General features: G+C 40.8%; 1 protein-coding gene across 3 annotated transcripts in view; it reads left to right on the top strand.

Moving 5' to 3' along the window:
• Positions 1-8,456: 8,456 nt before the first annotated feature.
• LOC307172572 (protein NLRC3-like) overlaps positions 8,457-25,813 on the top strand; it is a 170,745-nt gene continuing 153,388 nt past the window's right edge. For 2 of the 3 annotated variants that reach the window (XM_079895072.1, XM_079895074.1), the window contains exons 1-8: positions 8,457-8,667; positions 13,364-13,456; positions 13,687-13,803; positions 19,824-19,949; positions 20,340-20,453; positions 23,271-23,396; positions 23,683-23,778; positions 23,977-25,701. In XM_079895072.1, the coding sequence (XP_079751198.1) occupies positions 13,733-13,803; positions 19,824-19,949; positions 20,340-20,453; positions 23,271-23,396; positions 23,683-23,778; positions 23,977-25,701 (2,258 nt within the window). In that variant the 5' untranslated portion in view covers positions 8,457-8,667; positions 13,364-13,456; positions 13,687-13,732. Of the gene's footprint in view, positions 8,668-13,363; positions 13,461-13,686; positions 13,804-19,823; positions 19,950-20,339; positions 20,454-23,270; positions 23,397-23,682; positions 23,779-23,976; positions 25,702-25,813 lie in introns of all 3 variants that reach the window. The other variant, XM_079895073.1, reaches the window with a different exon arrangement.

Genomic DNA, 25,813 nt, shown 5'->3' with positions numbered 1-25,813 from the left:
TTACGTGACAGAACGATCTGACCTCATGGATGCAGCAAGAGACTCTGACCTGGCTGAATTCCTGTCCAGGAGCGCTACGAGGATGGACCAGCAGGAGGAGAACTTGAACCTGACTGGACGCGCGGTTCAAGCCTTGGTAGCGCAGGTGTCCGAGCTCACCCAGCGTATTCAAGATCTTACGCCTCCCACTGCGCCGCCCACACCGCCAACGCCACCCCCGCCGCCGCAGATTAACCATCCACCGGAGCCTAGATTACCTGCACCTGAGAGGTACAATGGTGAACCACAACTGTGTAGAGCATTTCTAACCAAGTGTTCCCTGTTTTTTGATCTGCAACCGCAGACTTTCGCTTCAGAGGAAGCCAAGGTGGCTCTGGTTCTCACTCTACTGTCTGGACGTGCATCACAGTGGGGGACGGCGGTGTGGGAAAATAAGGATCCATGCTGTTCCTCGTTCCAGTCACTCGCGGCTGAGATGAGGAGGGTGTTTGATCGAGCGGTGGCCGGAAGAGAAGCTGCACGTCAACTAGCTGATCTTCGCCAGGGAGACCTATCGGTTACCGACTACTCGATCGAGTTCCGCACCCTCGCCGCGGAGTGTAACTGGAACGAGGAGGCGCAGTGGGATAGATTCCTGCATGGGCTGGCTGACCGTATCCAGGGAGAAATTTACGCCCTGGATCTCCCTAAGGATCTTAATGGACTTATCGAGTTGGCCCTGCGGGTGGATGCTCGACTGCAGCGAGTGGAACAACATTCCCGCAGGACCTTGGTTCCAGAGGCCTTTCCAGCACTTCGAGCCAGTGGCAGCGATACGGTCAGTCCAACCTTCGATCACGAGCCCATGCAGGTGGGTAGAGCTCGGCTCTCCCGGGAGGAGAGAGAACGACGGAGATCCCGGGGCCTGTGCCTTTACTGCGGCGGAACTGGACATTTCATCAACACCTGCCCTGTAAAAGATCGAGCTCGGCAGTAAGCAGGAGGCTACTGTCGGGCGGGATCTCCACCAGCAAGACCTCCTCCACCCTCCTCCCGGTGAGACTGCAATGGGCAACCCGGTATTACAACGGTCATGCACTTCTGGATTCTGGGGCCGAGGGAAATTTCATGGACTTGTCATTAGCACGTAAGCTGCAGATTCCCATCATACCACTCACTAACCCGATTTCTGTCAATGCACTCAACGGACAAGAACTACCTGTCATTTCATTCACCACTGATTCATTGACACTCATAACCTCAGGCAACCACACTGAAGAACTGTCATTTCTACTCCTGGACTCTCCTCATGCTCCGGTGGTCCTCGGTCATCCCTGGCTCACCCAGCACAATCCCAGGGTTGACTGGGGCCACAATTCTGTGTCTGCGTGGAGCACTAAGTGTTATGCGTCTTGTTTAATGTCTGCTTGTTCTTCGGAGTCTAGTTCTGTTTTGCAGGAGGAGTCAGTGAATTTGTCTAACGTGCCCGCGGAGTACCTCGACCTGAAGGAAGTGTTCAGTAAGTCTCGGGCTGCTTCTCTTCCTCCGCATCGTCCCTATGACTGTGCTATAGATCTTATACCAGGTACGTCTCCGCCTAAGGGCAAGTTATACTCTCTTTCTGTTCCGGAGAGGGAGGCCATGGAGAAATACATTTCTGATTCTTTAGCCTCTGAATTCATTCGCCCTTCCTCTTCTCCGGCGGGGGCGGGGTTCTTCTTTGTTGGTAAGAAAGATGGATCTCTGCGACCGTGTATTGATTACCGAGGGTTGAACAACATCACGGTAAAGAATACTTATCCTTTGCCGTTGATGTCTTCAGCCTTCGAGCGGTTGCAGGGAGCCTCTGTCTTCACAAAGTTGGACTTACGCAATGCATATCATTTGGTTCGCATCAGGAAGGGGGATGAATGGAAAACTGCTTTTAACACCCCCAGGGGCCATTTTGAATATTTGGTCATGCCCTTCGGGCTGTCCAACTCCCCAGCAGTTTTCCAGGCACTCGTCAATGACGTGCTGAGAGATATGGTTGACCAGTTCATATATGTTTACCTGGATGACATATTGATTTTTTCATCTTCTCTCCAGGAACACGTTCAGCACGTCAGACGAGTGCTTCAGAGGTTGCTAGAGAATGGGCTTTTTGTCAAGGCGGAGAAATGCGCTTTTCATGCACAGCCTGTTCCTTTCTTAGGCTACATCATCTCATCTGAGGGAATACGCATGGACCCTGACAAGGTTAAGGCTGTGATGGATTGGCCAAGTCCAGATTCCCGTAAGGCCCTACAGAGGTTTCTGGGGTTTGCCAATTTCTATCGGCGTTTTATTCGCAATTTCAGCCAACTAGCCGCACCTCTGACTGCCTTGACCTCCCCCAGAATGACGTTCAGGTGGTCCGATACAGCCGAGGCTGTATTCGCTAACCTCAAGAGCCGCTTCAGTTCTGCTCCCATCCTGATTGCCCCTGATCCTTCACGTCAGTTCGTGGTGGAGGTCGACGCGTCAGAGGTGGGGGTAGGTGCAGTTCTATCCCAACGTTCTTCCTCAGATGACAAGATGCACCCTTGCGCGTTTTTGTCCCATCGTTTATCTCCTGCCGAACGTAACTATGACATTGGTAACAGAGAGTTGTTGGCAGTCAAGTTAGCACTGGAGGAGTGGCGCCATTGGTTAGAGGGTTCGGGGGTACCTTTTATCGTTTGGACCGATCATAAGAACCTGGAATATATTAGATCTGCCAAAAGACTCAACTCCAGGCAGGCTCGATGGGCACTTTTTTTCGGACGTTTTGACTTTGTTCTATCGTACCGCCCGGGTTCCAAGAACATCAAACCCGACTCTTTATCTCGTATTTTTGATCCATCCGAACGCCCGGTGACTCCCGAGTGTATTTTACCTGAGAAAGTAGTTATCTCCACACTCACATGGGAGGTCGAATCGAAGGTCAAGACGGCCTTAGAAGGGGTAATGCCTCCGCCCGGTTGCCCACCGAGTCGTTTATTTGTGCCAGAGGGGGTTCGGTCCGACGTTATTCGATGGGGTCACTGTTCCAGTGTAGCATGTCATCCAGGTGTTAATCGCACCAGCTTTTTGGTCAAGCAACGATTCTGGTGGCCATTAACCCTCTGAGGTCGGCAAACGCGCCGGCGCGTTTTGCTGGATTTTCTCCACATTGTAGCACTATAAACTTAAATTACTCCGTCATTTATGGTCATACAGAAAAAAGAAATATAAAAAAAGAATCTGTGATATTTCTACTTTTGTATGTGTCCACTTACAATCAAATCAAAACATTGTGCTTTTGTAAAATAAAGAATATAAACAGGGTGTGCGTTCTGCCTCTCCGTCGCGGTGAACTTTTTTTTCTTGAGCACGTCTATAAACTGAAACAAAACTCAGCGAATACTTGTCACACATTTATGAGCCATACACCTTTATAAACATTTAAGTGTGTACTTTTAAATGATCGGGTTCAAAACGAAAACAAATATTTTCTGTTTAAGTAATTTGTATAAAACCAACAAGATGTCCAGCTTCTCAAACGCTTGCTCATTACAGTTAATTTGGCCACGCCCACTCGCGCAAAAGATATTCACATGCAAATCTCCACATGGAACGCGAACGCGCTCGTTACCTCAACAACAAAACACCAAAACACTTCACTTCACTTTTCGTCGAGTTTGAAAGACGCGCCTGAGCTTACATTGGATTTAGGCTACCTCAGAAGAAGAAGAACGCAATTTGAAGACAAGAAAGATTTAAGGTAAGAAATTCTTACATGTTTGTTATTGTTGCATAAATGTCACGTTGCAGTTGAACTGTTGCTAGATATATGGGGAATATTATAATATTTAGACCCGTGTTTACTGTTAGGCCTACTGTGTTTGTGGCTATCTGGTCAAACGTAGATATGTATATGGTAACCATAATGTTTTATATTTGAGCGCGATCGCGTTTGAATGTATCAGATTTTGCAGCGCGATCGCGTTTGAATGTATCATTTGAAAATTTGAAAAGCAAAACACACCAAACGGCTTCTTGTTTTTACTATTATCTCATTTCATATCATCATAACGAATGGAAACATTTGAAGTAACATGATAATCAATATATTTTTCTCTAGCTTGGTTGTTACTGAAATATTTTTATTATTATTTTACCCAGCACTGCGCATAGCCTATGCCTACAAGGCACAACAAACCTGGTGTTCATTTACTATATATTGTTGGAAACATTTGTGTGTGTGTGTGTGTGTGTGTGTGTGTGTATTTTGTGAACTTTAAAAAGCAATTTTAACCAGAAAAATCTAATATTTATTTCCAAAATCGTGCAGACCTTTCTCTTGATATCAGTATGTTCACTTTTTTTTCAGGGCCCAGATGAGTCCTACCGACTTCAACATTCACATGAGTCTCTGGAACATGAACATGGTAAAGTGAAAATCAAACACCTTGGAAATTGAAGGTATGTACAATGTTTTTAGGAATGGCACAAAGGTCTCTGTCTTTCAATAAGTGCTTTTTTGCCATTTGTTGTGTCTATTTGGATTATGTTGTGTAAATAAATCCAAACAATTTAAAAGCCATTCTTTTTTAAATCTCCTCATTTACAGTATTGTGCAAGGTTGCTCAGAATGATGGGCCCTGATAAGCTCCTAATAGGGCCATTAGGGAGGTTCTTTGTCTTTCTCAGGTGAGAAAAGCCTTACATATTAATGAGGTAATCCGCCCCTTCGCATAAGGCTTATTCACACAAAACACGTCGTAAAAATTTTAAATCAATATATTGTCTTCTCTGAATGAGCAGTCAGGGTGATTTTCACATAGTTTTGCAGCAAATATTCTAGGCTACGTCATACAATTTTCAAAAGTCTTGTGAAGAAATAATCAGTAGGGGTTTCATGGCCTTATTTCAGTGAGAATTTTTTTTTGTATTTTCACAAACCACGCATAAATGTCATTATCTCAAAACTACAAACTTTTACATACATGCTGTTGATATATTATTGTAGCAGAGTTTGTGCTGAATACAGTGTAATTAGACTTTAGCCATGAAAATGTCACAAGTAACAGAAATAACCAGAAATGTCAGAGCATGTCAGAACACCTCCAGGGCCCAGAAAACAGCTCAGACCTCAGAGGGTTAATGGCTCGTGACATTCGGAGTTTTGTTTTGGCTTGCTCGGTTTGTGCCACTGGTAAGACTTCCAATCGACCCCCAGAGGGATTACTCCAACCGCTGTCTGTCCCTTCGAGACCCTGGTCCCATATAGCGCTAGATTTTATAACCGCCCTCCCACCCTCCCAGGGTAAGACGGTCGTTTTGACCGTAGTGGACCGGTTCTCGAAGGCGGCTCATTTCATCCCCTTGCCCAAATTACCTTCAGCCAAGGAGACAGCGGTGGCTGTCATAGATCACGTCTTTCGGTTACATGGCCTCCCGACTGATGTGGTTTCTGACAGAGGGTCCCAATTTGTGTCCAAATTTTGGCAGGAATTTTGTAGATTACTGGGTGCGACTGTCAGTCTGTCTTCGGGTTACCATCCCCAAAGCAATGGGCAAACCGAGAGGGCCAACCAAGATCTTGAGAGAGTGTTGCGATGTTTGGTTTCCAAGAATCCTTCCTCCTGGAGTCAGCAACTGTCATTGGTGGAGTACGCCCATAACTCGTTACCAGTGTCATCCACGGGCCTATCTCCGTTTCAGTGTAGCTTAGGGTACCAGCCACCAGTTTTTTCTAGCCTGGAATCCGAAGTCGCGGTCCCCTCCGCTCACGCCTTCGTCCAGAGGTGCGTCCACACATGGACCGGAGCCCGTGAGACTCTGCTCCAGGTGAGGGCACGCACCAAGGCCAAAGCCGATCGCCACCGGTCTAGGCCTCCCGTATACGTCGTGGGTCAAAGAGTGTGGCTTTCTACTAGAAATATTCCGCTCCGCTCCGTCTCTAATAAACTTGCTCCTAAATTCATTGGCCCATTCACTGTCACCAAGATCATTAGTCCGGTGACAGTCCGCCTCAAACTTCCTCCAGCGTACAGGAGAATTCATCCCGCCTTTCATGTCTCCAAATTAAAGCCTGTTTTTCGTTCTCATCTTAATCCGCCAGTCCCGGTTCCCCCACCGCCGCGACTCGTAGATGGGGAACCTACATATTCGGTAAAACGTATTCTGGACTCGAGAAGGAGGGGACGCGGATTTCAGTATCTGGTGGACTGGAAAGGTTACGGTCCTGAGGAGAGAAGTTGGGTTCCTGCGAGAGACATTCTGGATCACTCCCTTATTGATGATTACAATCAACAGGTAGGTCCTCCTGGGAGCGCCAGGGGGCGCTCCTAGGGGGAGGGGTAATGTCACGGTTCATGAATTCACTGACTCCTTCTCGCGCTGTGTTTGTGTTGTGTGTGTGTGTGTGTGGGCGTGGTCGCTGATCAGCCGCTGATTGTCATCAGCGCCAGCTGATTCTGATCAGCGATCTCTATTTAAGCTCATGGTCTTTCGTCTTGTGTTTGTCAGATCGTTGTGGGATTTTCCCTTGTGTAGTGAGTCTTCGTTTGGTGTTCCTGATTCCCGGTGTGGTGTTCCTGTCGAGTTCGTTCTGCCTGTCGTCTTCTGTGGATCCTGTTTCGTCTCTTCACTCTGCGGACTCGTTTGGTGTTCCTGTCATCGTCTTCAAGGATATCTTCTCACCTGTTTACACCACGGGATCCGGGTTGCCCATCTGCCATCCTGCGCTACCAGGGACCATCTACTGTGTGCTTTATATCTCTGACTACGTGTTCATTCAATAAACCTTATTCTTGCATTTGCATCTTCTGTCCTTATTTTACGTGACACCCTCTCTATCTCTCTTAAATATTTTTGTTCTCTCTGTTTTGTCATTTAGTAAACTTTATAGATTTCAACCATATTATTCCTTCTTGAGTCTCTTTAACAAGAACTTAGATTACTGTATGAATTGAATAGTAATTGTGTGACCTATGATGAGGGAACAACCAGTGATACCCTTGGTAGTACCATCAAATGATAGCCTATAGTGATGTCATCAGGATACACATAGGCAGTGGCCCACCTTACTGTGATGTGGTCACCCAGAATTTATAGTTTACCCACCTCTTTTTTTACCACTACACCTCTGTCTGTCACCATTTCCTCTGTCTTGCTGGCATCAATGCAAAAGTGGTTTACCTTAGGCACGTTTTCACATATCCGTGCCGAGATAATTATAAATTTTTTATTTGTATTTTTTTTTTTAATTATTCAACACCTGCACCTTGGAATCTATTTCAAGCTTTGCGTTCTCGAAACAAACACTGTTGACCAGCCGGAGCGCATTAAGGGTTTTCTGTTAGAACGGTGTCGTGTTAGCGGCCGCTAAGTTAATAACTAATGATTTTCACAACGGAAGTGAATAAATCAAAACTAACTTTAGCTGGACAATAACTTTATTCTAGAGATGCTGTAAAACAAAAAAAAAATCTGTTACTTTATTATCACTGTAAAGCTGCTTTGAAACAATCTATATTGTTAAAGCGCTGTATAAATGAAGGAGACTTGACTTGACTATTGTGTTGAAAGTGTTGGAGAAATCAAAGAGCATTTTTTTCACTGTGTGATTCTATAAGGCTTCAGTAATCAGAGGAAACATGAGTTTTCCCATTGCTTCCAGTGACGCAGTACGAGTGAACCGTATCGATATAGGGAACAGAAGAGATCACTTTACAACATCAGGATTTATTCATTATTTAATATTTCTAAATAATTTCTGTCCTTTCCTCTTAATGACTTTTGACCATTTCAGGTATTAAATTAAAAGTGGTCCAAAGTGCAATAAAGTTATCAGTGCAGGAACAATATATTAAACCAACCATTAAACTGTTAAAAGTTTACAATACAGTATTTTTTACAGTATGGTTTTAATTGATCTGATTCTTTCAGGTTTATGTCACATTGCACTGTTCAACATTTGTAGATCGCTTTGAAAAAATCATCTGCTAAATGACTAAATGTAATTATAAACATGATTGATGATGACAAACTTATTTCAGACGTGATCAAACAAAGTCCTCTTTATGATTTATTATCAGGAACTCTGCGTTCTGCAGAAAGATAAATGAAAGACAAAACTGAACAAATGATGGCAAGGATGAACAAATAAAAAGAACGAACGAGTGAAGGACATCAATAGAATAAACAAAACAAATAATGAAGAAAAACTGATGAACAAACAAAAGAAGTTAAAGAAAGTATAAATTAAACTTGGAAGAGAGAGAAAAAAATTAATTAAATTGAATATTAAAAAAATACAGTAACACAGATAAAAACAAACTGAAAGTTCAACAACGTAACAAAAAAACAAAAAACAAACATAATTACCACTTAAATATTAATCTCCAACGCGCGTTCAACAACGTCTCCTCTCACGCGCATGCGTCGTGGTGCTCTCGTGAACACGCGTCTCTGTTTACCTCTCTCTCGTCACACATAGAAAGTGAAAGCAGAGAATGTCCGTAGACGGGCTCTGGTGAAAGTAAGTTTTACTGTCGCCATTTTAGCAGGAAAAAATACGAAATACGACACGGAAAAAACAGAGCAAGTGTTTATCAACTTTTAAGAATAAATTTACGTGTAGTTTTATGATGTTAAAGCTGGAGGATTTGAGATCCTGTATCTTGTAAAAGTTTGATCAAGGTGAGTGTTCATGTGTGACTTTCTTATATTAATATGAATCTCTGGAGGACATTTTACGTGATTGTTTGATATGAAACCTTAAATAAAGGGTTTCTTTCACTTCAATGTTTCTTTTGTGTTTCGTGATGTTTGTGATTCTTCAGAAGTTTAGCTTATGTGTAAACATACATAGGCCAATCCACACAAATGCCAACAAACACGTCTTTTTTTTTTACCGGATCAGTGTGTGTCGGGGTTTGTTTTCTTTTTCACCCGAACATGTTCAGTCAGCGTTTCTCGGTGTCAGTTATTTTTCAGAAAATTCTAAATCCAACGGGTTTGTGTCAGAGCCTTCAGCCTCGCCCTAAACGCGGTCGAGCCAACGCTGGACTATTATATCTATGGAGGTATTTTGTCATGTCAAATGTATTAATAATGCCATCAGAATGCAACCAAAGCACAGGATAGGAATAAGTAGATGGCTATAAATAATTGTAAATCATACAAAATAAATACCATGATCACTAGATTTTATACAGGTGTTGTATACTATAATGATTTTGTTAAAGGAGCTGTATGTAAGAAATGTATTTCAATTAATCATAAAATGGCCCTGATATGTCACTAGACATTAAGAAATCATGTTCATTTCAAATACTTATATCGCTGACAACAGTAGTACGGCCAGGATATTGTCATTTAAAAAGTGAACTTGCAGCCCTCAACTGATGTTGATGTTGTCATCTTGTGTTTTGGCCTGAAGCCCCACCCTCCACCTATCTAGTCAGAAGTGTTTCGGCATCCGGGTTGCCAGCTCTGCTCTAGTTACCACAGCTGCAGCTCCTTGTAGCAGCCTACGTTCCTGCTGGATCCTGCAGCATATCTGGCAACCTCGAGTCAGGGGGGAGGGGGAGCGGATACACCGCTCTACAGTAATTTGAAAGTGATTGCAGTACCAGTTTTGGCCACAATCTTACATACAGCTCCTTTAATGGTGATCAGCAACCATATTGATAATGTGGAAGTTACTGCCTTTTGCCTTGGCATGACTTTTTGACTCACTTTTTGCTGACAATACAAAGGCAGAGTACAGTAACTTTAAAATAGTGGTCAAAAGTCAAGTTTGAGCTCAAGATTTTTTTATGTATATAATTTTCATTACTAAAACATCTATTTGCCAGATTTCCAGTGTCCTACCTATAATTAATTTGGCGGGACAACTAAAAATCTTTAAAGTCATTTTTCTCAGTTCCACACTCTAGCGACTTAAGGTCTTTTGCCTTAGTAGGGCAGCATAGAGAGAAAGAGTTGCGACACTCTTTGATGTCGCCGCTATGTCTGTCACGTGGTTCATGTAAGCCCCAATAGTTCCAAAACATACGCTGGCTGTCATGCTCTTCTATGGGACAGACAGCAGTGATTGCATTATTGAACGGTAAATATCAAATCAAACACACACCCAAGTACTTTTTCAGCTGTTATTGCATTTTGTTAATGTCAGTTTTGCATTTGGAGAGGCAGGGTGACAACGAAATACTGTATATTACTTAGATAAGTTTTAGGCTATATTTTTGGAGGGAAAAGCTTAGTGTTCATGTTTACATGGGTAGTAGCACTGGCTTTAGTGGCTCTAACTTCACTTTTCCATATCATTCATCTGATGATGGTCGTCTCATGATATTTATTTTAGCACAACTGGGCTGTATTAGGCTATTGATTCCCGTGATTTTGCTTATAAATTCCGATTCAGCCATTAGCCTACCTTCGTGATCACGCAAAGAGCTCTGCCGTGGCGGTCCGTTCAGAATTCGCTTAGAAGCTAGCTCACTTCTTCTGATGAAAGTGGCCACCCCCAGGACCACAACGTGAAACATGATCATGCTAAGACTAAGAATATAATTTTAAGATTAAGCCATAGCCTACACATATTGTCAAAACTTTAACAGATTAAAAACGAATTTACGCTTTTATGTTTGAGTCTATAGGTAAGTGCAGAGTGAAGATTTTTCTCTATGGCTCTGGGTTAGTGTACAGAGTAGGCTAAGAGTAAGGGTAGCTGTAACTCAATCCAAGTAACTTAAGCAATTAACTAACAAAACACTTGTAACTTCTGTTACAGCTATTGAGATATCAATTAAGCATGGCTAATACAAATGAAGGTTTTCAAATAAAATGTTTTTTATTAAACAGTGACAGACAACAAAAATGTGTGCTTGTGTGAGTGTGTGTGAACAAGAAAAACAAAAACCAGGGGCAGGTGATCCATGAAACAGACAGGACTGGTGATGGCCATAACAATCCTAGAGGTCCAGCATTGTTCTCACAAGCCGCTTCACTCAAGACAACAAAACAAACGGTGGGATAAAGTGGGATAAAGAAACCATAATAAAGAAAGGCATACAAATGAGATGGTCTGGCACAACTGGGTGCAAAACCCTTAAGCCTTGAATCACTGCCTGACATCAGGACAATTCAGAGGAGGATAAGGGAGGTTTTTGATATGCTGAGGCTAACGGGAAGTGGTGTGAGCAAAACTGTAAAGAAAGCTGTATAAATTAGATTATGGGCTGGCACAACTAGTTACAAAACAAAAAAAAGGGGAGGTGGAGATGCAACTATAGTTCTATTGTGGCACTACAGGATATAAAACCCTCCAAGCCATGAATATGCCGTCACCATCGCCAGCCACCGTGCACCACCAACAGCAGCCGCTGTCACCATCGTCAGCTGCCACCACCAGCAGCAGCCTTGGTTGACATGAAAAAAAAAAGTGTTTATTTTATTAAAAATTCTTGTTAAAAAAAATCTTCTTACCATTTTGGATGCATGACCATGTTTTAGGCTCATCCTTGATTCACTGCTGTAGAGTAGCCTGTCAAGTAGTCTACTATTTGTTTTAAGACTACTGAATAATACTTTTGAAGAACAATCATTAAACTAGTGTGGATATTACAATACATAGTTTCCTCACAGTAAATTAGTATCTGAGATGGGCTCTGATGCAAATTAAGAACAGCCAACACGTCACATAATGAAAAGTTAGTATATCCCAAAAAATTAAATTGAATAAAAGTTGCTATAAAGGTGGTAGCGATTCATTACCGAACTCTTACTGTCACAGCTGACGAAGTCGCGCTAGCTAACTAGCTAGCAGGCAATGCTAGAAAATTGGTTGAAACAACCAAGATAAAATATAAATAATTACACTGTGCATATACAAATGAAGATCAGTATAAGCATCGCAAAGGGCCTCTGATACAATATAGACAGTTGACAATTCAAAAGAGGTCGATATTTCTGCAACTTACCTCTGGAACAACTCGACGCGCAGCAATGTAAGTGAATGGGGTCCAATGCCCAAATGACAGTGTTTGGAACTAATCCGATCTTCAAATCCCGGAAGTAGGCGGTTAAAAGCGCCGCCATTTTTGGCTCTGGTTTGTGTCAGTGCCATAGAGAGAAAGAGTTGCGACACTCTTTGATGTCGCCGCTATGTCTGTCACGTGGTTCATGTAAGCCCCAATAGTTCCAAAACATACGCTGGCTGTCATGCTCTTCTATGGGACAGACAGCAGCGATTGCATTATTGAACGGTAAATATAAAATAAAACACACACCCAAGTACTTTTTCAGCTGTTATTGCATTATTGCATTTTGTTAATGTCAGTTAATGTCAGTTTTGCATTTGGAAATAAGTTTTAGGCTATATTTTTGGAGGGAAAAGCTCAGTGTTCATGTTCGCATGGGTAGTAGCACTGGCTTTAGCGGCTCTAACTTAACTTTTCCATATCATTCATCTGATGATGGACGTCTCATGATATTTATTTTTAGCACAACTGGGCTGTATTAGGCTATTGATTCCCGTGATTTTGCTTATAAATTTTGATTCATTAGCCTACCTTCGTGATCACGCAAAGAGGTCTGCCGTGGCGGTCCGTTCAGAGTTCGCTTAAATATTTTTTATTAAACAATGACAGACAACAAAAATGTGTGCTTGTGTGAGTGTGTGTGAACACGAAAAACAAAAACCAGGGGCAGGTGATCCATGAAACAGACAGGACTGGTGATCCCATAACAATCCTAGAGGTCCAGCATTGTTCTCACTAGCCGCTTCACTCAAAACATAATGAAAAGTTAGTATATCCCAAAAAATTAAATAAAATAAAAGTTGCTATAAAGGTGGTAGCGATTCATTACCGAACTCTTACTGTCACAGAGCTGACGAAGTCGCACTAGCTAGCAGGCAGTGCTTGAAAATTGGTTGAAACAACCAACATAAAATATAAATAATTACGCTGTGCATGTACAAATGAAGACCAGTATAAGCATCGCAAAGGGCCTCTGATACAATATAGACAGTTGACAAACCAAAAGAGGTCGATATTTCAGCAACATAACTCTGGAACAACTCAACGCGCAGCAATGTAAGTGAGTGGTGTCCATCGCCCAAATGACAGTGTTTGGAACTATTCCGATCTTCAAATCCCGGAAGTAGGCGGTTAAAAGCGCCGCCATTTTTTACAACAGAGGTCTATGGGAGTGTCGCAACTCTTTCTCTCTATGGCTCTGGTTTGTGTGTGAAAAGGCCCAATGAGCTTGAGTTAACGCAGTCACATGATCATTTTTCTCCCACACTCCAGATATGTTCAGCTAAATTATGAAGGTTGTTTAATATATGTAATCATTTAATTTAGTGTCTGGATGTTTCTTCATTCAGAGTCAGTGGAGGAGATCAAACTCATCAGATTCTCCTGCAGCTTCATCATGGCTGATTCACAAGGATCCAGAGATGGAGATTGTTCTCCAGGATGTAGGTACTTTCAACAAGCATTATTAAATATTGTGTTACATCACAGAACCTAGAGAAAGTTTACACAAAAAATATATTTTTTTGCCTGTTTTTATTTTGAAACTAACATAAATGTTATATAAAAATATTATAATGTGCTTTTAGTTGAAAGATGAATGTTTATATGGTTCCTCTCATAAAGAATGAACACAGTAATCTAAAGATTAAACTGAATCTGTTCTCTGTTCCAGTTCAGTCCAGCAGAAGAGCTCAAACCCAGAGTCCAGCTGTGTGTCTATGAAGAGTAACTGCTCTATGGATAGCCCGATAACGTTTAAGAGTGGAGACAAACGGCCTCCTGATCTCAGGTATATAATTTCTTTAAAAGTTATTCTTATAGTATTTGATTTTTATGAAATTGTTATTAATATACAGCAGTTTAATGATCTAGATTGGAACCGAATAATTCTAAGTTCAAATCCTATAAGTTTCAGTCTATTAATGATCATCATTGTGCTCTTGCCAATCAGAATCCATTCTAATTTAAAGGGCTTGCACATTTAAAATGACAGACGACATTGTGGAGAAGTTAATCGCCGAGGTACAGAAAAATCCACCACTGTTTGACAAGTCAAGCCCCTTTTCGAGGATAAGTTAAAAAATGGATATATGGAAAGCAATCGGTCGTATCCTTGGAATAAATGGCGAGAAGTATTAAAGATGAGATCATTATGCAGGCTAGCAGCAAATAGTGTAACAAAATTACCTCAGTTATCTAGTTTCCGCAACATTGTATTGCTTCCTTTGAAGTTTCAGTGAAAAAGGCATAGGGTCTCATTCATGAAACATTCGTAAATATACGAGTAAATATGTGAGTGATTTGTGCGTAAAGAGACATTACCGAAAATTCTTCTCCTGATTCACAAATACTTCATAAACGTCAGATTCGATAGTGAAATGTGTGTGTGTGTTAATGAATTCCAATCAGTCATAAATGGGACGCGCGTGCACGCTCATTCTCAATTAGCATAAATCACAACCGACTGACAACTATATATATGGGCATCATATTATGACACCAAACGAAGGATTTCAACATGTCTTCTCAAAAGCGAATGAAAAAGAGAAATTTCTCAGATGCAGAAATTGAAGTTTTATTATCAGAAGTTCATTCAAAACGGCACATTTTATTTTCAAGCGTACATAGTGATGTATCAGGTCCTAAAAAAAGGATTTTTTAATAATGCTTTTACCTAAATGCTTTAGGTAAAAATGCTTGGCAGCATATTACAGATGCAGTTAATGGAGTTTCATCTGTTAATCGAACAGTCCCAGAAGTGAAAAGAAAATGGTTCGACATGAAGCTGGTTGCAACACTTGTGACTTGCGGACTTGTGTTCTGTTTGCAGATGCTATTACTGGCTCTCGTAATAAAAGTAAAAAGAAAAACCGTATGTAATTACTATATATAATATTTTTTCAAAATGCTGTATAAATATGTACCCGATTAAGGTGAATTAAAATGCAGCCTTATTAATGAGCAAAACGTTCGGATGTTAAACGCACTATTTACGTGTGGCTGGGAGCAGGTGTAGATTTCTTTTGTGCCAACTAACATTTGGAAAATACGAACATTTTAATGAATCCGAAAATTTACGCCAGAACCACTTTACACTAGCCTGATGTCGTCATACTCAGATTCTAGTCAGAATGTGAGTCTGATACTGATCCATTGAGCTGTGATTATGGGGCATGTTTCAACCGAACCAGGAAGGAAAATGCCTGTGCACTCAATTGGATAGACCTACAACCAATCAGAGCAACAGAGTAGGCCTAAGTGACGTATGTTTTTCATTAATGTTTCCGATCGACAAATGCCTTGATCGCAGATCTCTGTTCCTCTTTTAAAATTAATGCGCGGTCGATATCTTCTATAACAGACGCGATGGCGGAATCTACACATGATGTTTCATAAACAAAGTTCGGGAGTAGTAATGTTACGTTCAAATAATCAATCCAATCAACTTGTCATCAAACAATTACCGTCTACGGTCTACACTATCAGCATGAGAGGAAGCATATATTTATTCAGTCTGTCAACTCACCTAACATTCCCTGACAGTTTCCAGCATCCCTCCACTCACTCTTGGCTTGTTCTTCCACAGCCTGGAATACGAGGGGAGTAGCCTAGGGTTCGGGCCAAATACCGAGCCCGGAGCCTCTCCTCGGACAGGCAAATACGCCAAATATGCATTTATTCTATCTGACTTATTTGTAAGGGTGAACTCGAGAAACCTCAATTCTCCAGCGGCAGTCATTTGAATTCAACCCAAGCGCTCGTTGATGACGTGGATGATTACGTTACCGTTGCTCATCTGTCCATCATCGTATAAAGCCCGCCCTGACAATTTGATTGGTTCGAACTATTTTTGTTCGGGCATAATAGCTCCTCAATGGATCGAGTCCAGACCGAACTTCCCGACCTAAAAATTTTGTGGGCGGTGCTAAGTTCGGCTGGCATCCAGGCTAACTTTACACACAATTTACACAAAAATTCGTTCAGCTCGTGTTTCATGAATGAGACCCACTGTGTGTATATATACTGTATATATATATATATATAAAGGTGTTGACTAGGCGTTGTTTTTATTCCACTATTGACTTCGTCAGCTAAATTCACTGTTAGATTAGTCTGCACTAGACTAGCTAGATTCACTGTTTAGATGCGCTAGGGACATAGCATGCTGAGGATCTGCTGGTAAAAGACGTGTAAATGCTGCATACTGATAATGATTCATTCCAAAGTATGAATAAAATTTGTCTTCAAAAGTCTCAAGACTCCTCTCGTCTTTTAAGGATATAGTGTACCCAAAAGCTCCTGTTTTTCTTTTTCAGTTTGTGTGTAACGTAAAGCAGAAGCTGGTCATCCATTTTCACTACTTTGAAACTGCAGCATGCGAGTCAGTGATGCGCGGGTTGATCCGAAATGAGCGGGTGCCTGCGGTCACCCGCGGTTACCCGCGGTTACGAGTCATCCAAAAATATTTTTAATGATATTCGGGTCGCGGTCGGTCGGGTCGTTTGAAATAAAGATGCCAATTAAACCTTTGTCATTTATATAGTTCTAGACACAATTTTCTATGAATACGTTTTAAATTTAATTTACACTTTATTGGCTGAATAACTGGCGCGAAGATGACGCACGAGCTCAGTCTGCAGGTAGAGATGGAGGCGGCAAGAGAAAATAGGTGAAGACTGGGGAGTGGAAGCTCCGCAAATACACAAATAGAAAGAGCAAAGTGTGGGAGACATTTGCCGAAATAATGAAAGATGATGACCAAAGTGCTGGCTTTGTCGTGTAGGCTACTTCTTGCGATGCTATTTACACATTTGATAACCACAAAACTGGCACGACCAACCAGGCACGGCGCCAGGATTCCAGTTTTGGATAAGCCAGACCAATTGTGGGTGGGCCTTAAATTAAAAACGTTAAATAAAATAAAAATAAAAAAACGTTATCCAATCACTGCTTAACCTAATAAAAAAATATTGACTAATATAGCCTACTTTTATATTATCTGTGCGTATACATAATATAGATTTTAATAGCTTGATGCTCTTTAAATATTGTGTTGCATTGTAAAAGTAAATGCGCTCTCCGCTCACGAGCTCTGATCGGAACAAACCCGAACCTCACTGTCTGCTGAACTTGCGCAGAAACATCAAAATAGACATAGCCAGCAAAATTGTTTTTAAAACTAAACATTTAGACTATTTTAGTACAAATTATGAGCTTATATTGACGATTTTTTATAATTCTTGACAAAATTAGAATATTAAGTTATATTAAGACGCTACGATGAGCATTATAGCTACTTTAAAAAAAATGCGGGTCAGGAAGCGGGTCGGGTACAATATTTTCTTTTTCGTTTTTTGCGGTCCGAGTTGCGGGCGGGTTAGTTGAAAACGTCGGTCGGGTGCGGTTTGTTTATACATTGACCCGCGCATCACTGATGCGAGTGCTTAGAGTGAAAAGAGTGTTATTGTTTGTTGGTGTGGATGTGAATATAGTTATCGTTATAGTTATCTTTATAGTTATCGTTCTTGGTGTGAACGGGCCTTAATACTAGCAATGACATCAAGTAAGACTAAGCTGAGATTTTTTCCACCTTTATATAGTGGAGTAGGTGTAACATTTAGTGGATTTTTCTAACCGCTGGTTCAGATTTGTTGAAAGCTTCACAGTGTCTGGTCAGAACAGTGATGTTTCACAGCAATAGTACCGTTACTAGAGTACAGTAAGGTGGTTTATCTTTAAAGGTCAGCTAAACATTGTTCTCTCTAGTCGGTTGAGCCTTCGTCCTCCATTGTGCCTTTGAGAAGAGTCATGTGATCGTGGTTGATGTTCAACTGAGTTGAATCAGTCTATAATTCTATAGTTGTTTTCAATTTGTTTGTTTTGAATTCATAATTCCTAATATTATCGGTCACTTTAATAATTTTTTTTATGCTTAAAGGGATGGTTTGGAGTAAAATCAGCCTAGGGTCCTTTGCACCATGACCTCGAGCCAAACACCCCCCAGAAGCCTTTTTTTCCATATGTTGAACATTATTAAAGTTAGAGCTTATTTAGAGATATCAGCCGGATGGTGCAGTGCAGGCGCTAATGGCTCCAAGTTTGTATCTCTTAAATTATCCCACTAATAATGCCCAGAATGGTACCAAACCTCTACAGTAGTACTAATAGGTTCTGTACTCATAAAACGAGGCATTGGGAAGTTTGTAAGTACATCAGGAGTTTATTTAAATAACACTTGCCTGACGGCTCATGCTACCACTAACCCGGACACCGACGTCACTTCAGTGATTTGAGAAAAGCACGTAAAAGTCCTGCAGAAAGCGATCATAAGGATGTAGTGTAACGACGCCCAGTTCCAGGATGCACTAATATTTTGTTGTTAGTACCAGTTTATAACAATTATTAGTTAATACCTAGTTGTCAACACTTCAGAAAAAATTATAATTCATCGTTACACTCTATCCTTATGCATCGCTTTCTGTCAGGACTTTTACTGTTAGGACCGGGTTAGCGGTAGCATGAGCCGTCAGGCAAGTGTTATTTAAATAAACTCCTGATGTACTTACAAACTTTTCAATGCCTCGTTTTATGAGTACAGAACTGTAAGGGTGGATCTCCTGCAGTGGTTCAAGCTGCAAGACTGCCGAATGACTAAAGAAACGTTATTAGCAAGATGGTAGAAAACTGCGCATTTCTTGTCTATTCCACCCACTGCCACTTATACCAATGACGGAAATAAGCGCAGTTACAATAGCTTAATATTTGTGGGAGAGCGTTGCTATAGAGAGTGACAATATTGTATTGCAATAGGTAGCACTTCAGAGTCAATACCAAATCAAAACTAGTTAGCACATTAGTTGTAATTGAAAAGGTTTAATGACAAAATATGGTTATGGTTACATTTAAAATAGTTACAAAATAGATGTATGAGATGATGATAACTTATATTATTAATTGTACCCAGCATATATGAAAAATGTTACCAGAGAGAGAGAGAGAGAGAGAGAGAGAGAGAGAGAGAGAGAGAGAGAGGAAAGAGGAGGTAAAGAGAGAGAGCCCCAAGACAGGGACCCAGAGAAGAATAAAGCCAGAGCACCAAAAGAGACAGAGCAACAGTTTCAATCTTCTTTTATCCTTTCCCTGACCATGTGACTAAAACCCAAATGTGAGACATTCAAACTGACCAATCAGATAATTACACTTCCCCCACCGTACTAAAGGTGTGACAATTCATTGACCCCCAAAGTACACACATCTTGGCCTACAGGCCTTGATCACTATCAGCCCCTCTGTGCCTTTTGGAACTCCAAATGGTCCTTGTAATAGAAAGAGGGGGTGGAAGCAAATATCTTTGTTCATTTAAAATATCTTGGATTATTTTCAATCCTACAGAACCTATTAGTACTACTGTAGAAGTTTGGTACTATTCTGGGCATTATTAGTGGGGTAATTTCAGAGATACAAACTAGGATACATTACCGCCTGCACTAAGCCATTCTAAATAAGCTCTAACTTTAAAAATGTTCAACCAAGGGTAAAAAGGCTTCTGGGGGGTGGGGGGGAGGGTGTTTGGCTCAAGGTCATAGTGCAAAGGAACCTAGGTTGATTTTACTCCGAACCATCCCTTTAAAATTTTGCAAACCAGTGAGTTAATTTATCAAAATAATTGTAATCAAAGTTTGAAACACAGTGCAAAACAGTTACAGACGTTAAAGCAAAAGTGTAACAAAACACTCCCTGGTCCTTTCCTAAGGCAGAAGATTCCAGTAAAAGTGCACAACATTTATAAGTCTGTCTGCTTTTTATTAGTTTTGAATCCAGTTCAGTCCAGCAGAAGAGCTCAAAACCAGAGTCCAGCTGTGTGTCTATGAAGAGTAACTGGTCTATGGATCATCCAATAATGTTTAAGAGTGGAGACAAACGGCCTGATCTCAGGTATATCACTTCTATAAAAGTTATTCTTATAGTGTTTGATTTTTTATGAAATTGTTATTTAATATACAGCAGTTTAATGATCTAGATTGGTACCGAATAATTCTAAGTTCAAATCCTGTAAGTTTCAGTCTATTAATGATTATCATTGTGCTCTTGTGTAAAGCTCTATGTATTGTATTGTTAATACACACTTTATAAAAGCTGCTGGTCTGTTACTCAGTTAATATATAATTTTTTGCCTGTTTTTATTTTGAAACTAACATAAATGTTATATAAAAAGATTATAAAGTGCTTTTAGTTGAAAAATGAATGTTTATGTTAATATGGTTCCTCTCATAAAGAATGAACACAGTAATCTAAGGATTAAACTGAATCTGTTCTCTGTTCCAGTTCAGTCCAGCAGAAGAGCTCAAACCCAGAGTCCAGCTGTGTGTCTATGAAGAGTAACTGCTCTATGGATCATCCAATAACGTTTAAGAGTGGAGACAAACGGCCTGATCTCAGGTATATCATTTCTATAAAAGTTATTCTTATAGTATTTGATTTTTATGAAATTGTTATTAATATACAGCAGTTTAAAGGAACATTCCACCGCTGGAAAGATGAATGTGTATTTAAAATAGGTCATTTATGTAGAAGAAATGTGAAATTATTTTTAAATTTGGAGCTTTCTAGACTGAGAAAAGCCAGAAAATGTATTTTTGGCTTATGTGGATGAAAGACAACAACTCCCAGAATGCACTTGCTTCGCTGCCCTACGAGGCCACTCCCAAGCCACGCCTACCGGTAAGAGTGCGCAGTTGAAAACAACAAGGCAAGGCTAGGCTACGAGTGAGTCACCGTGACGATTTTGCCCGTGATTTCGAGGTCGCCCAAAATGTCCGGGATTCGGCTTTTGCGTTCTACAGTCGCCATTCATCATGTTTACTGTGGCGAGAAGGACGAGGCTGAGGAGCGCGGGAGAACGGCACGAGGCCGGTGGCGTGATTACTGATGACCGACACCAGTGAGACACTCCAGTCTCGCATCTCTCACGGAGGAGCGGGTATTTTCTTAGCAATGGTAAAACGCACATCAACCGATCACGCCTCGCGTCGTTCTCCCGCGGCCCTAGCCTCGTCCTGCTCGCCACAGTAAACATGATGAATGGCGACTATAGAACGCAAAAGCCGGTGGCGTGATTACTGATGAGCGCCTGTGAGACGCACCGGTCTCATATCTCTCACAGAGGAGCGGGAATTTTTTTAGCAATGTTAAAACGCACATCAGCCGATCACTTGTTTAGCATTCATGTAAACACTACATTCAGATTCACCAATCGGAATGAATTCAGTTAGATTGAAACAAAAGGTGAGCATGTAAACAATGAATGGCGACCGCAGAAAGCAAAAGCTGAATCCCGGACATTCTGGACGATCTCGACGGCCGGACATGTCCGGGAAAAAGAGTATGGTAACCCCTACTACTCAGCTTTCTTCGTCCATGTTTTCTGCAGGTTTCTGCTGGTGAAATCAAACGTACTCGCACTGATCTGTGATAGGTCTGTTAGCGCATTAGCTCCAACCCCCTATGGGCGGGTTTGAAAGGGTGGGAACTAGTGCTTGTAGTCTTAACAGAAATCCCCCCTCTTACACTTCCTCCTACAATGACGCAAAATGACGATTTTTGCGTCATTGTAGGAGGAAGTGTAAAGAGGTAAATACAGATTTCTCTCCTCTCAGGGGACAATGAGAAAATGTTGCACGACCATTCAATAGTATGACTGAGTTAAATGGGTGGAGTGTTCCTTTAATGATCTAGATTGGAACTGACTAATTCTAAGTTCAAATCCTGTAAGTTTCAGTCTATTAATGATCATCATTGTGCTCTTGCCAATCAGAATCCATTCTAATTTAAATGGTTTTGCGCATTTAAAATGACAGACGACACTGTGGAGAAGTTAATCGGCGAGGTACAGAAAAATCCACCACTGTTTGACAAGTCAAGCCCCTTTTCCAGGATATGTTAAAAAATGGATATATGGAAAGCAATCGGTCGTACCCTTGGAATAAGTAGCGAGAAGTATTAAAGGCTAGCAGGCTAGCAGCAAATAGTGCAACAAAATTACCTCAGGTATCTAGTTTCCACAACATTGTATTGCTTCCTTTGAAGTTTCAGTGAAAAAGGCATTGTGTATATTTATATATATATATATATATATATATATATATATATATATATATATATATACACAGTATATATATATATATATATATATATATACACAGTATATATATATATATATATATATATATATATATATATATATATATATATATATATATATATATATATAAGGTGTTGTTTTTATTCCACTATTGACTTCGTCAGCTAAATTTACTGTTAGATTAGCCTGCACTAGACTAGCTAGATTCACTAGATGCGTTCGGAGCTAAGCATGCTGAGGACATCTGCTGGTAAAAGACGTGTAAATGCAGCAAACTGATAATGATTCATTCCGAAGTATGAATAAAATTTGTCTTCAAAAGACGACGGACTACTCTCTTCTTTTAAGGATAGTGTACCCAAAAGCGCCTGTTTATCTTTTTCAGTTTGTGTGTAACGTAAAGCAGAAGCTGGTCATCCATTTTCACTACTTTGAAAATGCAGCATGCGAGTGCTTAGAGTGAAAAGAGTGTTATCGTTCGTTGGTGTGGACGTGAATATAGTTATTTTTATAGTTATCGTTCTTGGTGTGAACAAGCCTTAATACTGGTAATGACGTCAAGTAAGTGTAAGATGAGATTTTTTCCACCTTTATATAGTAGGTGTAACATTTAGTGGATTTTTTTAACCGCTGGTTCAGATTTGTTGAAAGCTTCATGGTGTCTGGTCAGAACAGTGATGTTTCACAGCAATAGTACCGTTACTAGAGTACAGTAAGGTGGTTTATCATTAAAGGTCAGCTAAACATTGGTCTCTTTAGTCGGTTGAGCCTTCGTCCTCCATTGTGCCTTTGAGAAGAGTCATGTGATCGTGGTTGATGTTCAACTGAGTTGAATCAGTCTATAATTCTATAGTTGTTTTCAATTTGTTTGTTTTGAATTCATAATTCCTAATATTATTGGTCGCTTTAATACATTTTTTTAATCATGCTTAACATTTTGCAAACCAGTAAGTTAATTTCTCAAAATAATTGTAATCAAAGTTTGAAACACAGTGCAAAACAGTTACAGACGTTAAAGCAAAAGTGTTACAGCACTCCCTGTTCTTTCCTAAGACAGAAGATTCCAGTAAAAGTGCACAACATTTATAAGTCTGTATGCTTTTTGTTTTACTTAGTTTTGAATCCAGTTCAGTCCAGCAGAAGAGCTCAAACCCAGAGTCCAGCTGTGTGTCTATGAAGAGTAACAACTCTATGGATCATCCAATAACATTTAAGAGTGGAGACAAACGGCCTGATCTCAGGTATATCACTTCTATAAAAGTTATTCTTATAGTATTTGATTCTTATGAAATTGTTATTAATATACAGCAGTTTAATGATTTAGATTGGAACCGAATAATTCTAAGTTCAAATACTGTAAGTTTCAGTCTATTAATGATTATCATTGTGCTCTTGTGTAAAGCTCTATGTATTGTATTGTTAATACATTCACACACTGTAAAAGCTGTTGGTCTGTTACTCAGTTAATGACACAATTGCATCATTATCAGTGTGTCTGATTCTTTACCCTCTTCATTATGATTAAAGGTCAAATCTTCTATCCAGACCAGTTAAAAACAAAACTGTGTTCAAGTCTGTGATTCAACCACAAGTCTTTAATGAAAGCCTGTATCCTGGTTTCAGGTAAAATGTAGGACTTTTTTTGTTGTTGTTGTTTAATTTTAGATGCTGAAATTCACATCACAAATCACTCAAACACATGATTAATGATTAAAACATTTCAGAAACCTAATGATGTTCTGTGTCCCATAAATAGTTTTGTAATTTATGGCTATTTACTTCTCTGACTTGTGTAATAATCTGGTATTTTAATCTTAACAGCCATGACTCTAAACCTGCTGAAGTCCTCAACACATTGAGATCAAATCTGAGAGAGAAGTTTGAGTGTTTGTATGAGGGAATATCAAAGCAGGGAAACCCAACACTCCTGAATGAGATCTACACAGAGCTCTACATCACAGAGAGTAGAAGTGGAGAGATCAATAATGAGCATGAGGTGAGACAGATTGAGACACAGTCCAGGAGAGCAGAAACAGAGGACACACCGATCAAATGCAGTGACATCTTTAGACCTTTACCTGGACAAGACAAACCCATCAGAACTGTGCTGACAAAGGGAGTCGCTGGCATTGGGAAAACAGTCTCTGTGCAGAAGTTCATCCTGGACTGGGCTGAAGGGAAAGAGAATCAGGGCGTCCAGCTCATATTTCCACTTGCTTGCAGAGAGCTCAACTTGATGAAGGACAAAACACTCAGTCTTTCAGATCTTCTTCATGTCTTTTTCCCTGAAACAAAAGAAATGGAAATATCCAGTAATGAGTATAAAGTGTTGTTCATCTTTGATGGTCTGGATGAGTGTCGTCTGTCTCTGGATTTTCAGGGCGATGTGAGGTTGTGTGATGTGACTGAATCAGCCTCAGTGGATGAGTTGCTGACGAACCTCATTGTGGGGAATCTGCTTCCCTCTGCTCTCATCTGGATCACCTCCAGACCAGCAGCAGCGGATCTCGTCCCCTCTGAGTGTGTCCATCGAGTGACAGAGGTACGAGGCTTCAGTCACACACAGAAGGAGGAATACTTCAGGAAGAGAATCAGTGATCAGAGTCTGGCCGACAGGATCATCTCACACCTGAAGTCCTCAAGGAGCCTCTTTATTATGTGCCACATCCCAGTGTTCTGCTGGATCTCAGCCACTGTTCTAGAGAAGATGTTGAGTGAAGCAGAGAGAGGAGAGATTCCCAAGACTCTCACTCAGATGTACACACACTTCCTGATCCTTCAGACCAACATCAAACATAAGAAGGACTATGAGAAGAAAGTGAGAGATGAAGACATGATTGTCAAACTGGGGAAACTGGCTTATCGGCAGCTTGTGAAAGGCAACCTGATCTTCTATGAGGAAGACCTGAGTGAGTGTGGCATTGATGAGACAGAAGCATCAGTTTACTCAGGATTGTGCACTCAGATCTTCAGAGAGGAGTTGGGCTTGTATCAGGGGAAAGTCTTTTGCTTTGTTCATCTGAGCATTCAGGAACATCTAGCAGCTCTATATGTGCATCTCTCCTTTATCAACAATAACATCAATGTGTTTGACCAGATTACCAAACCAACTAATGGAGACAAAGTTTCCCTATCTGATCTCCATCAGAGAGCTGTGGATGAGGCTTTAGACAGTAAAAATGGACATCTGGACCTTTTCCTTCGTTTCCTTCTGGGTCTGTCAGTGGAGTCTAATCAGAGTCTCTTACAAGAACTAAAGACACAGACAGCAAACAGCTCTCTCAACAATAAGAGAACAGTTGACTATATTAAAGAAAAGATCAGTGAGAATCCCTCTCCAGATAAATACATCAATCTGTTTCACTGTCTGAATGAACTCGGTGATCTTTCTCTAGTGAACCAAGCTGAACCTCATTCGTCTGGAGGATTACGTGCTGTGAAACTCTCCTCGTCTCAGTGGTCAGCTTTAGTGTTTGTGTTGTTGTCCTCAGAGGAGACACTGCAGAGGTTTGACCTGTACGGATTAACTGGAGACAGAAATGATCAGTAAGTAACACTGAGTGCAATCATTACAGTCTAAAACATTATGAACAAATATAAACTCAGAGATCAGAGGTGTTTAAATCACGGGGCACAGATTGATTTCTGGGATATTGTA

This window comes from Squalius cephalus (assembly GCF_949319135.1).
Source record: "Squalius cephalus genome assembly, chromosome: 15".
Taxonomy (NCBI): Eukaryota; Metazoa; Chordata; class Actinopteri; order Cypriniformes; family Leuciscidae; genus Squalius; species Squalius cephalus.
Note: the sequence above shows the minus strand (reverse complement) of the source record. Positions and strands in the feature narration are given on the sequence as shown.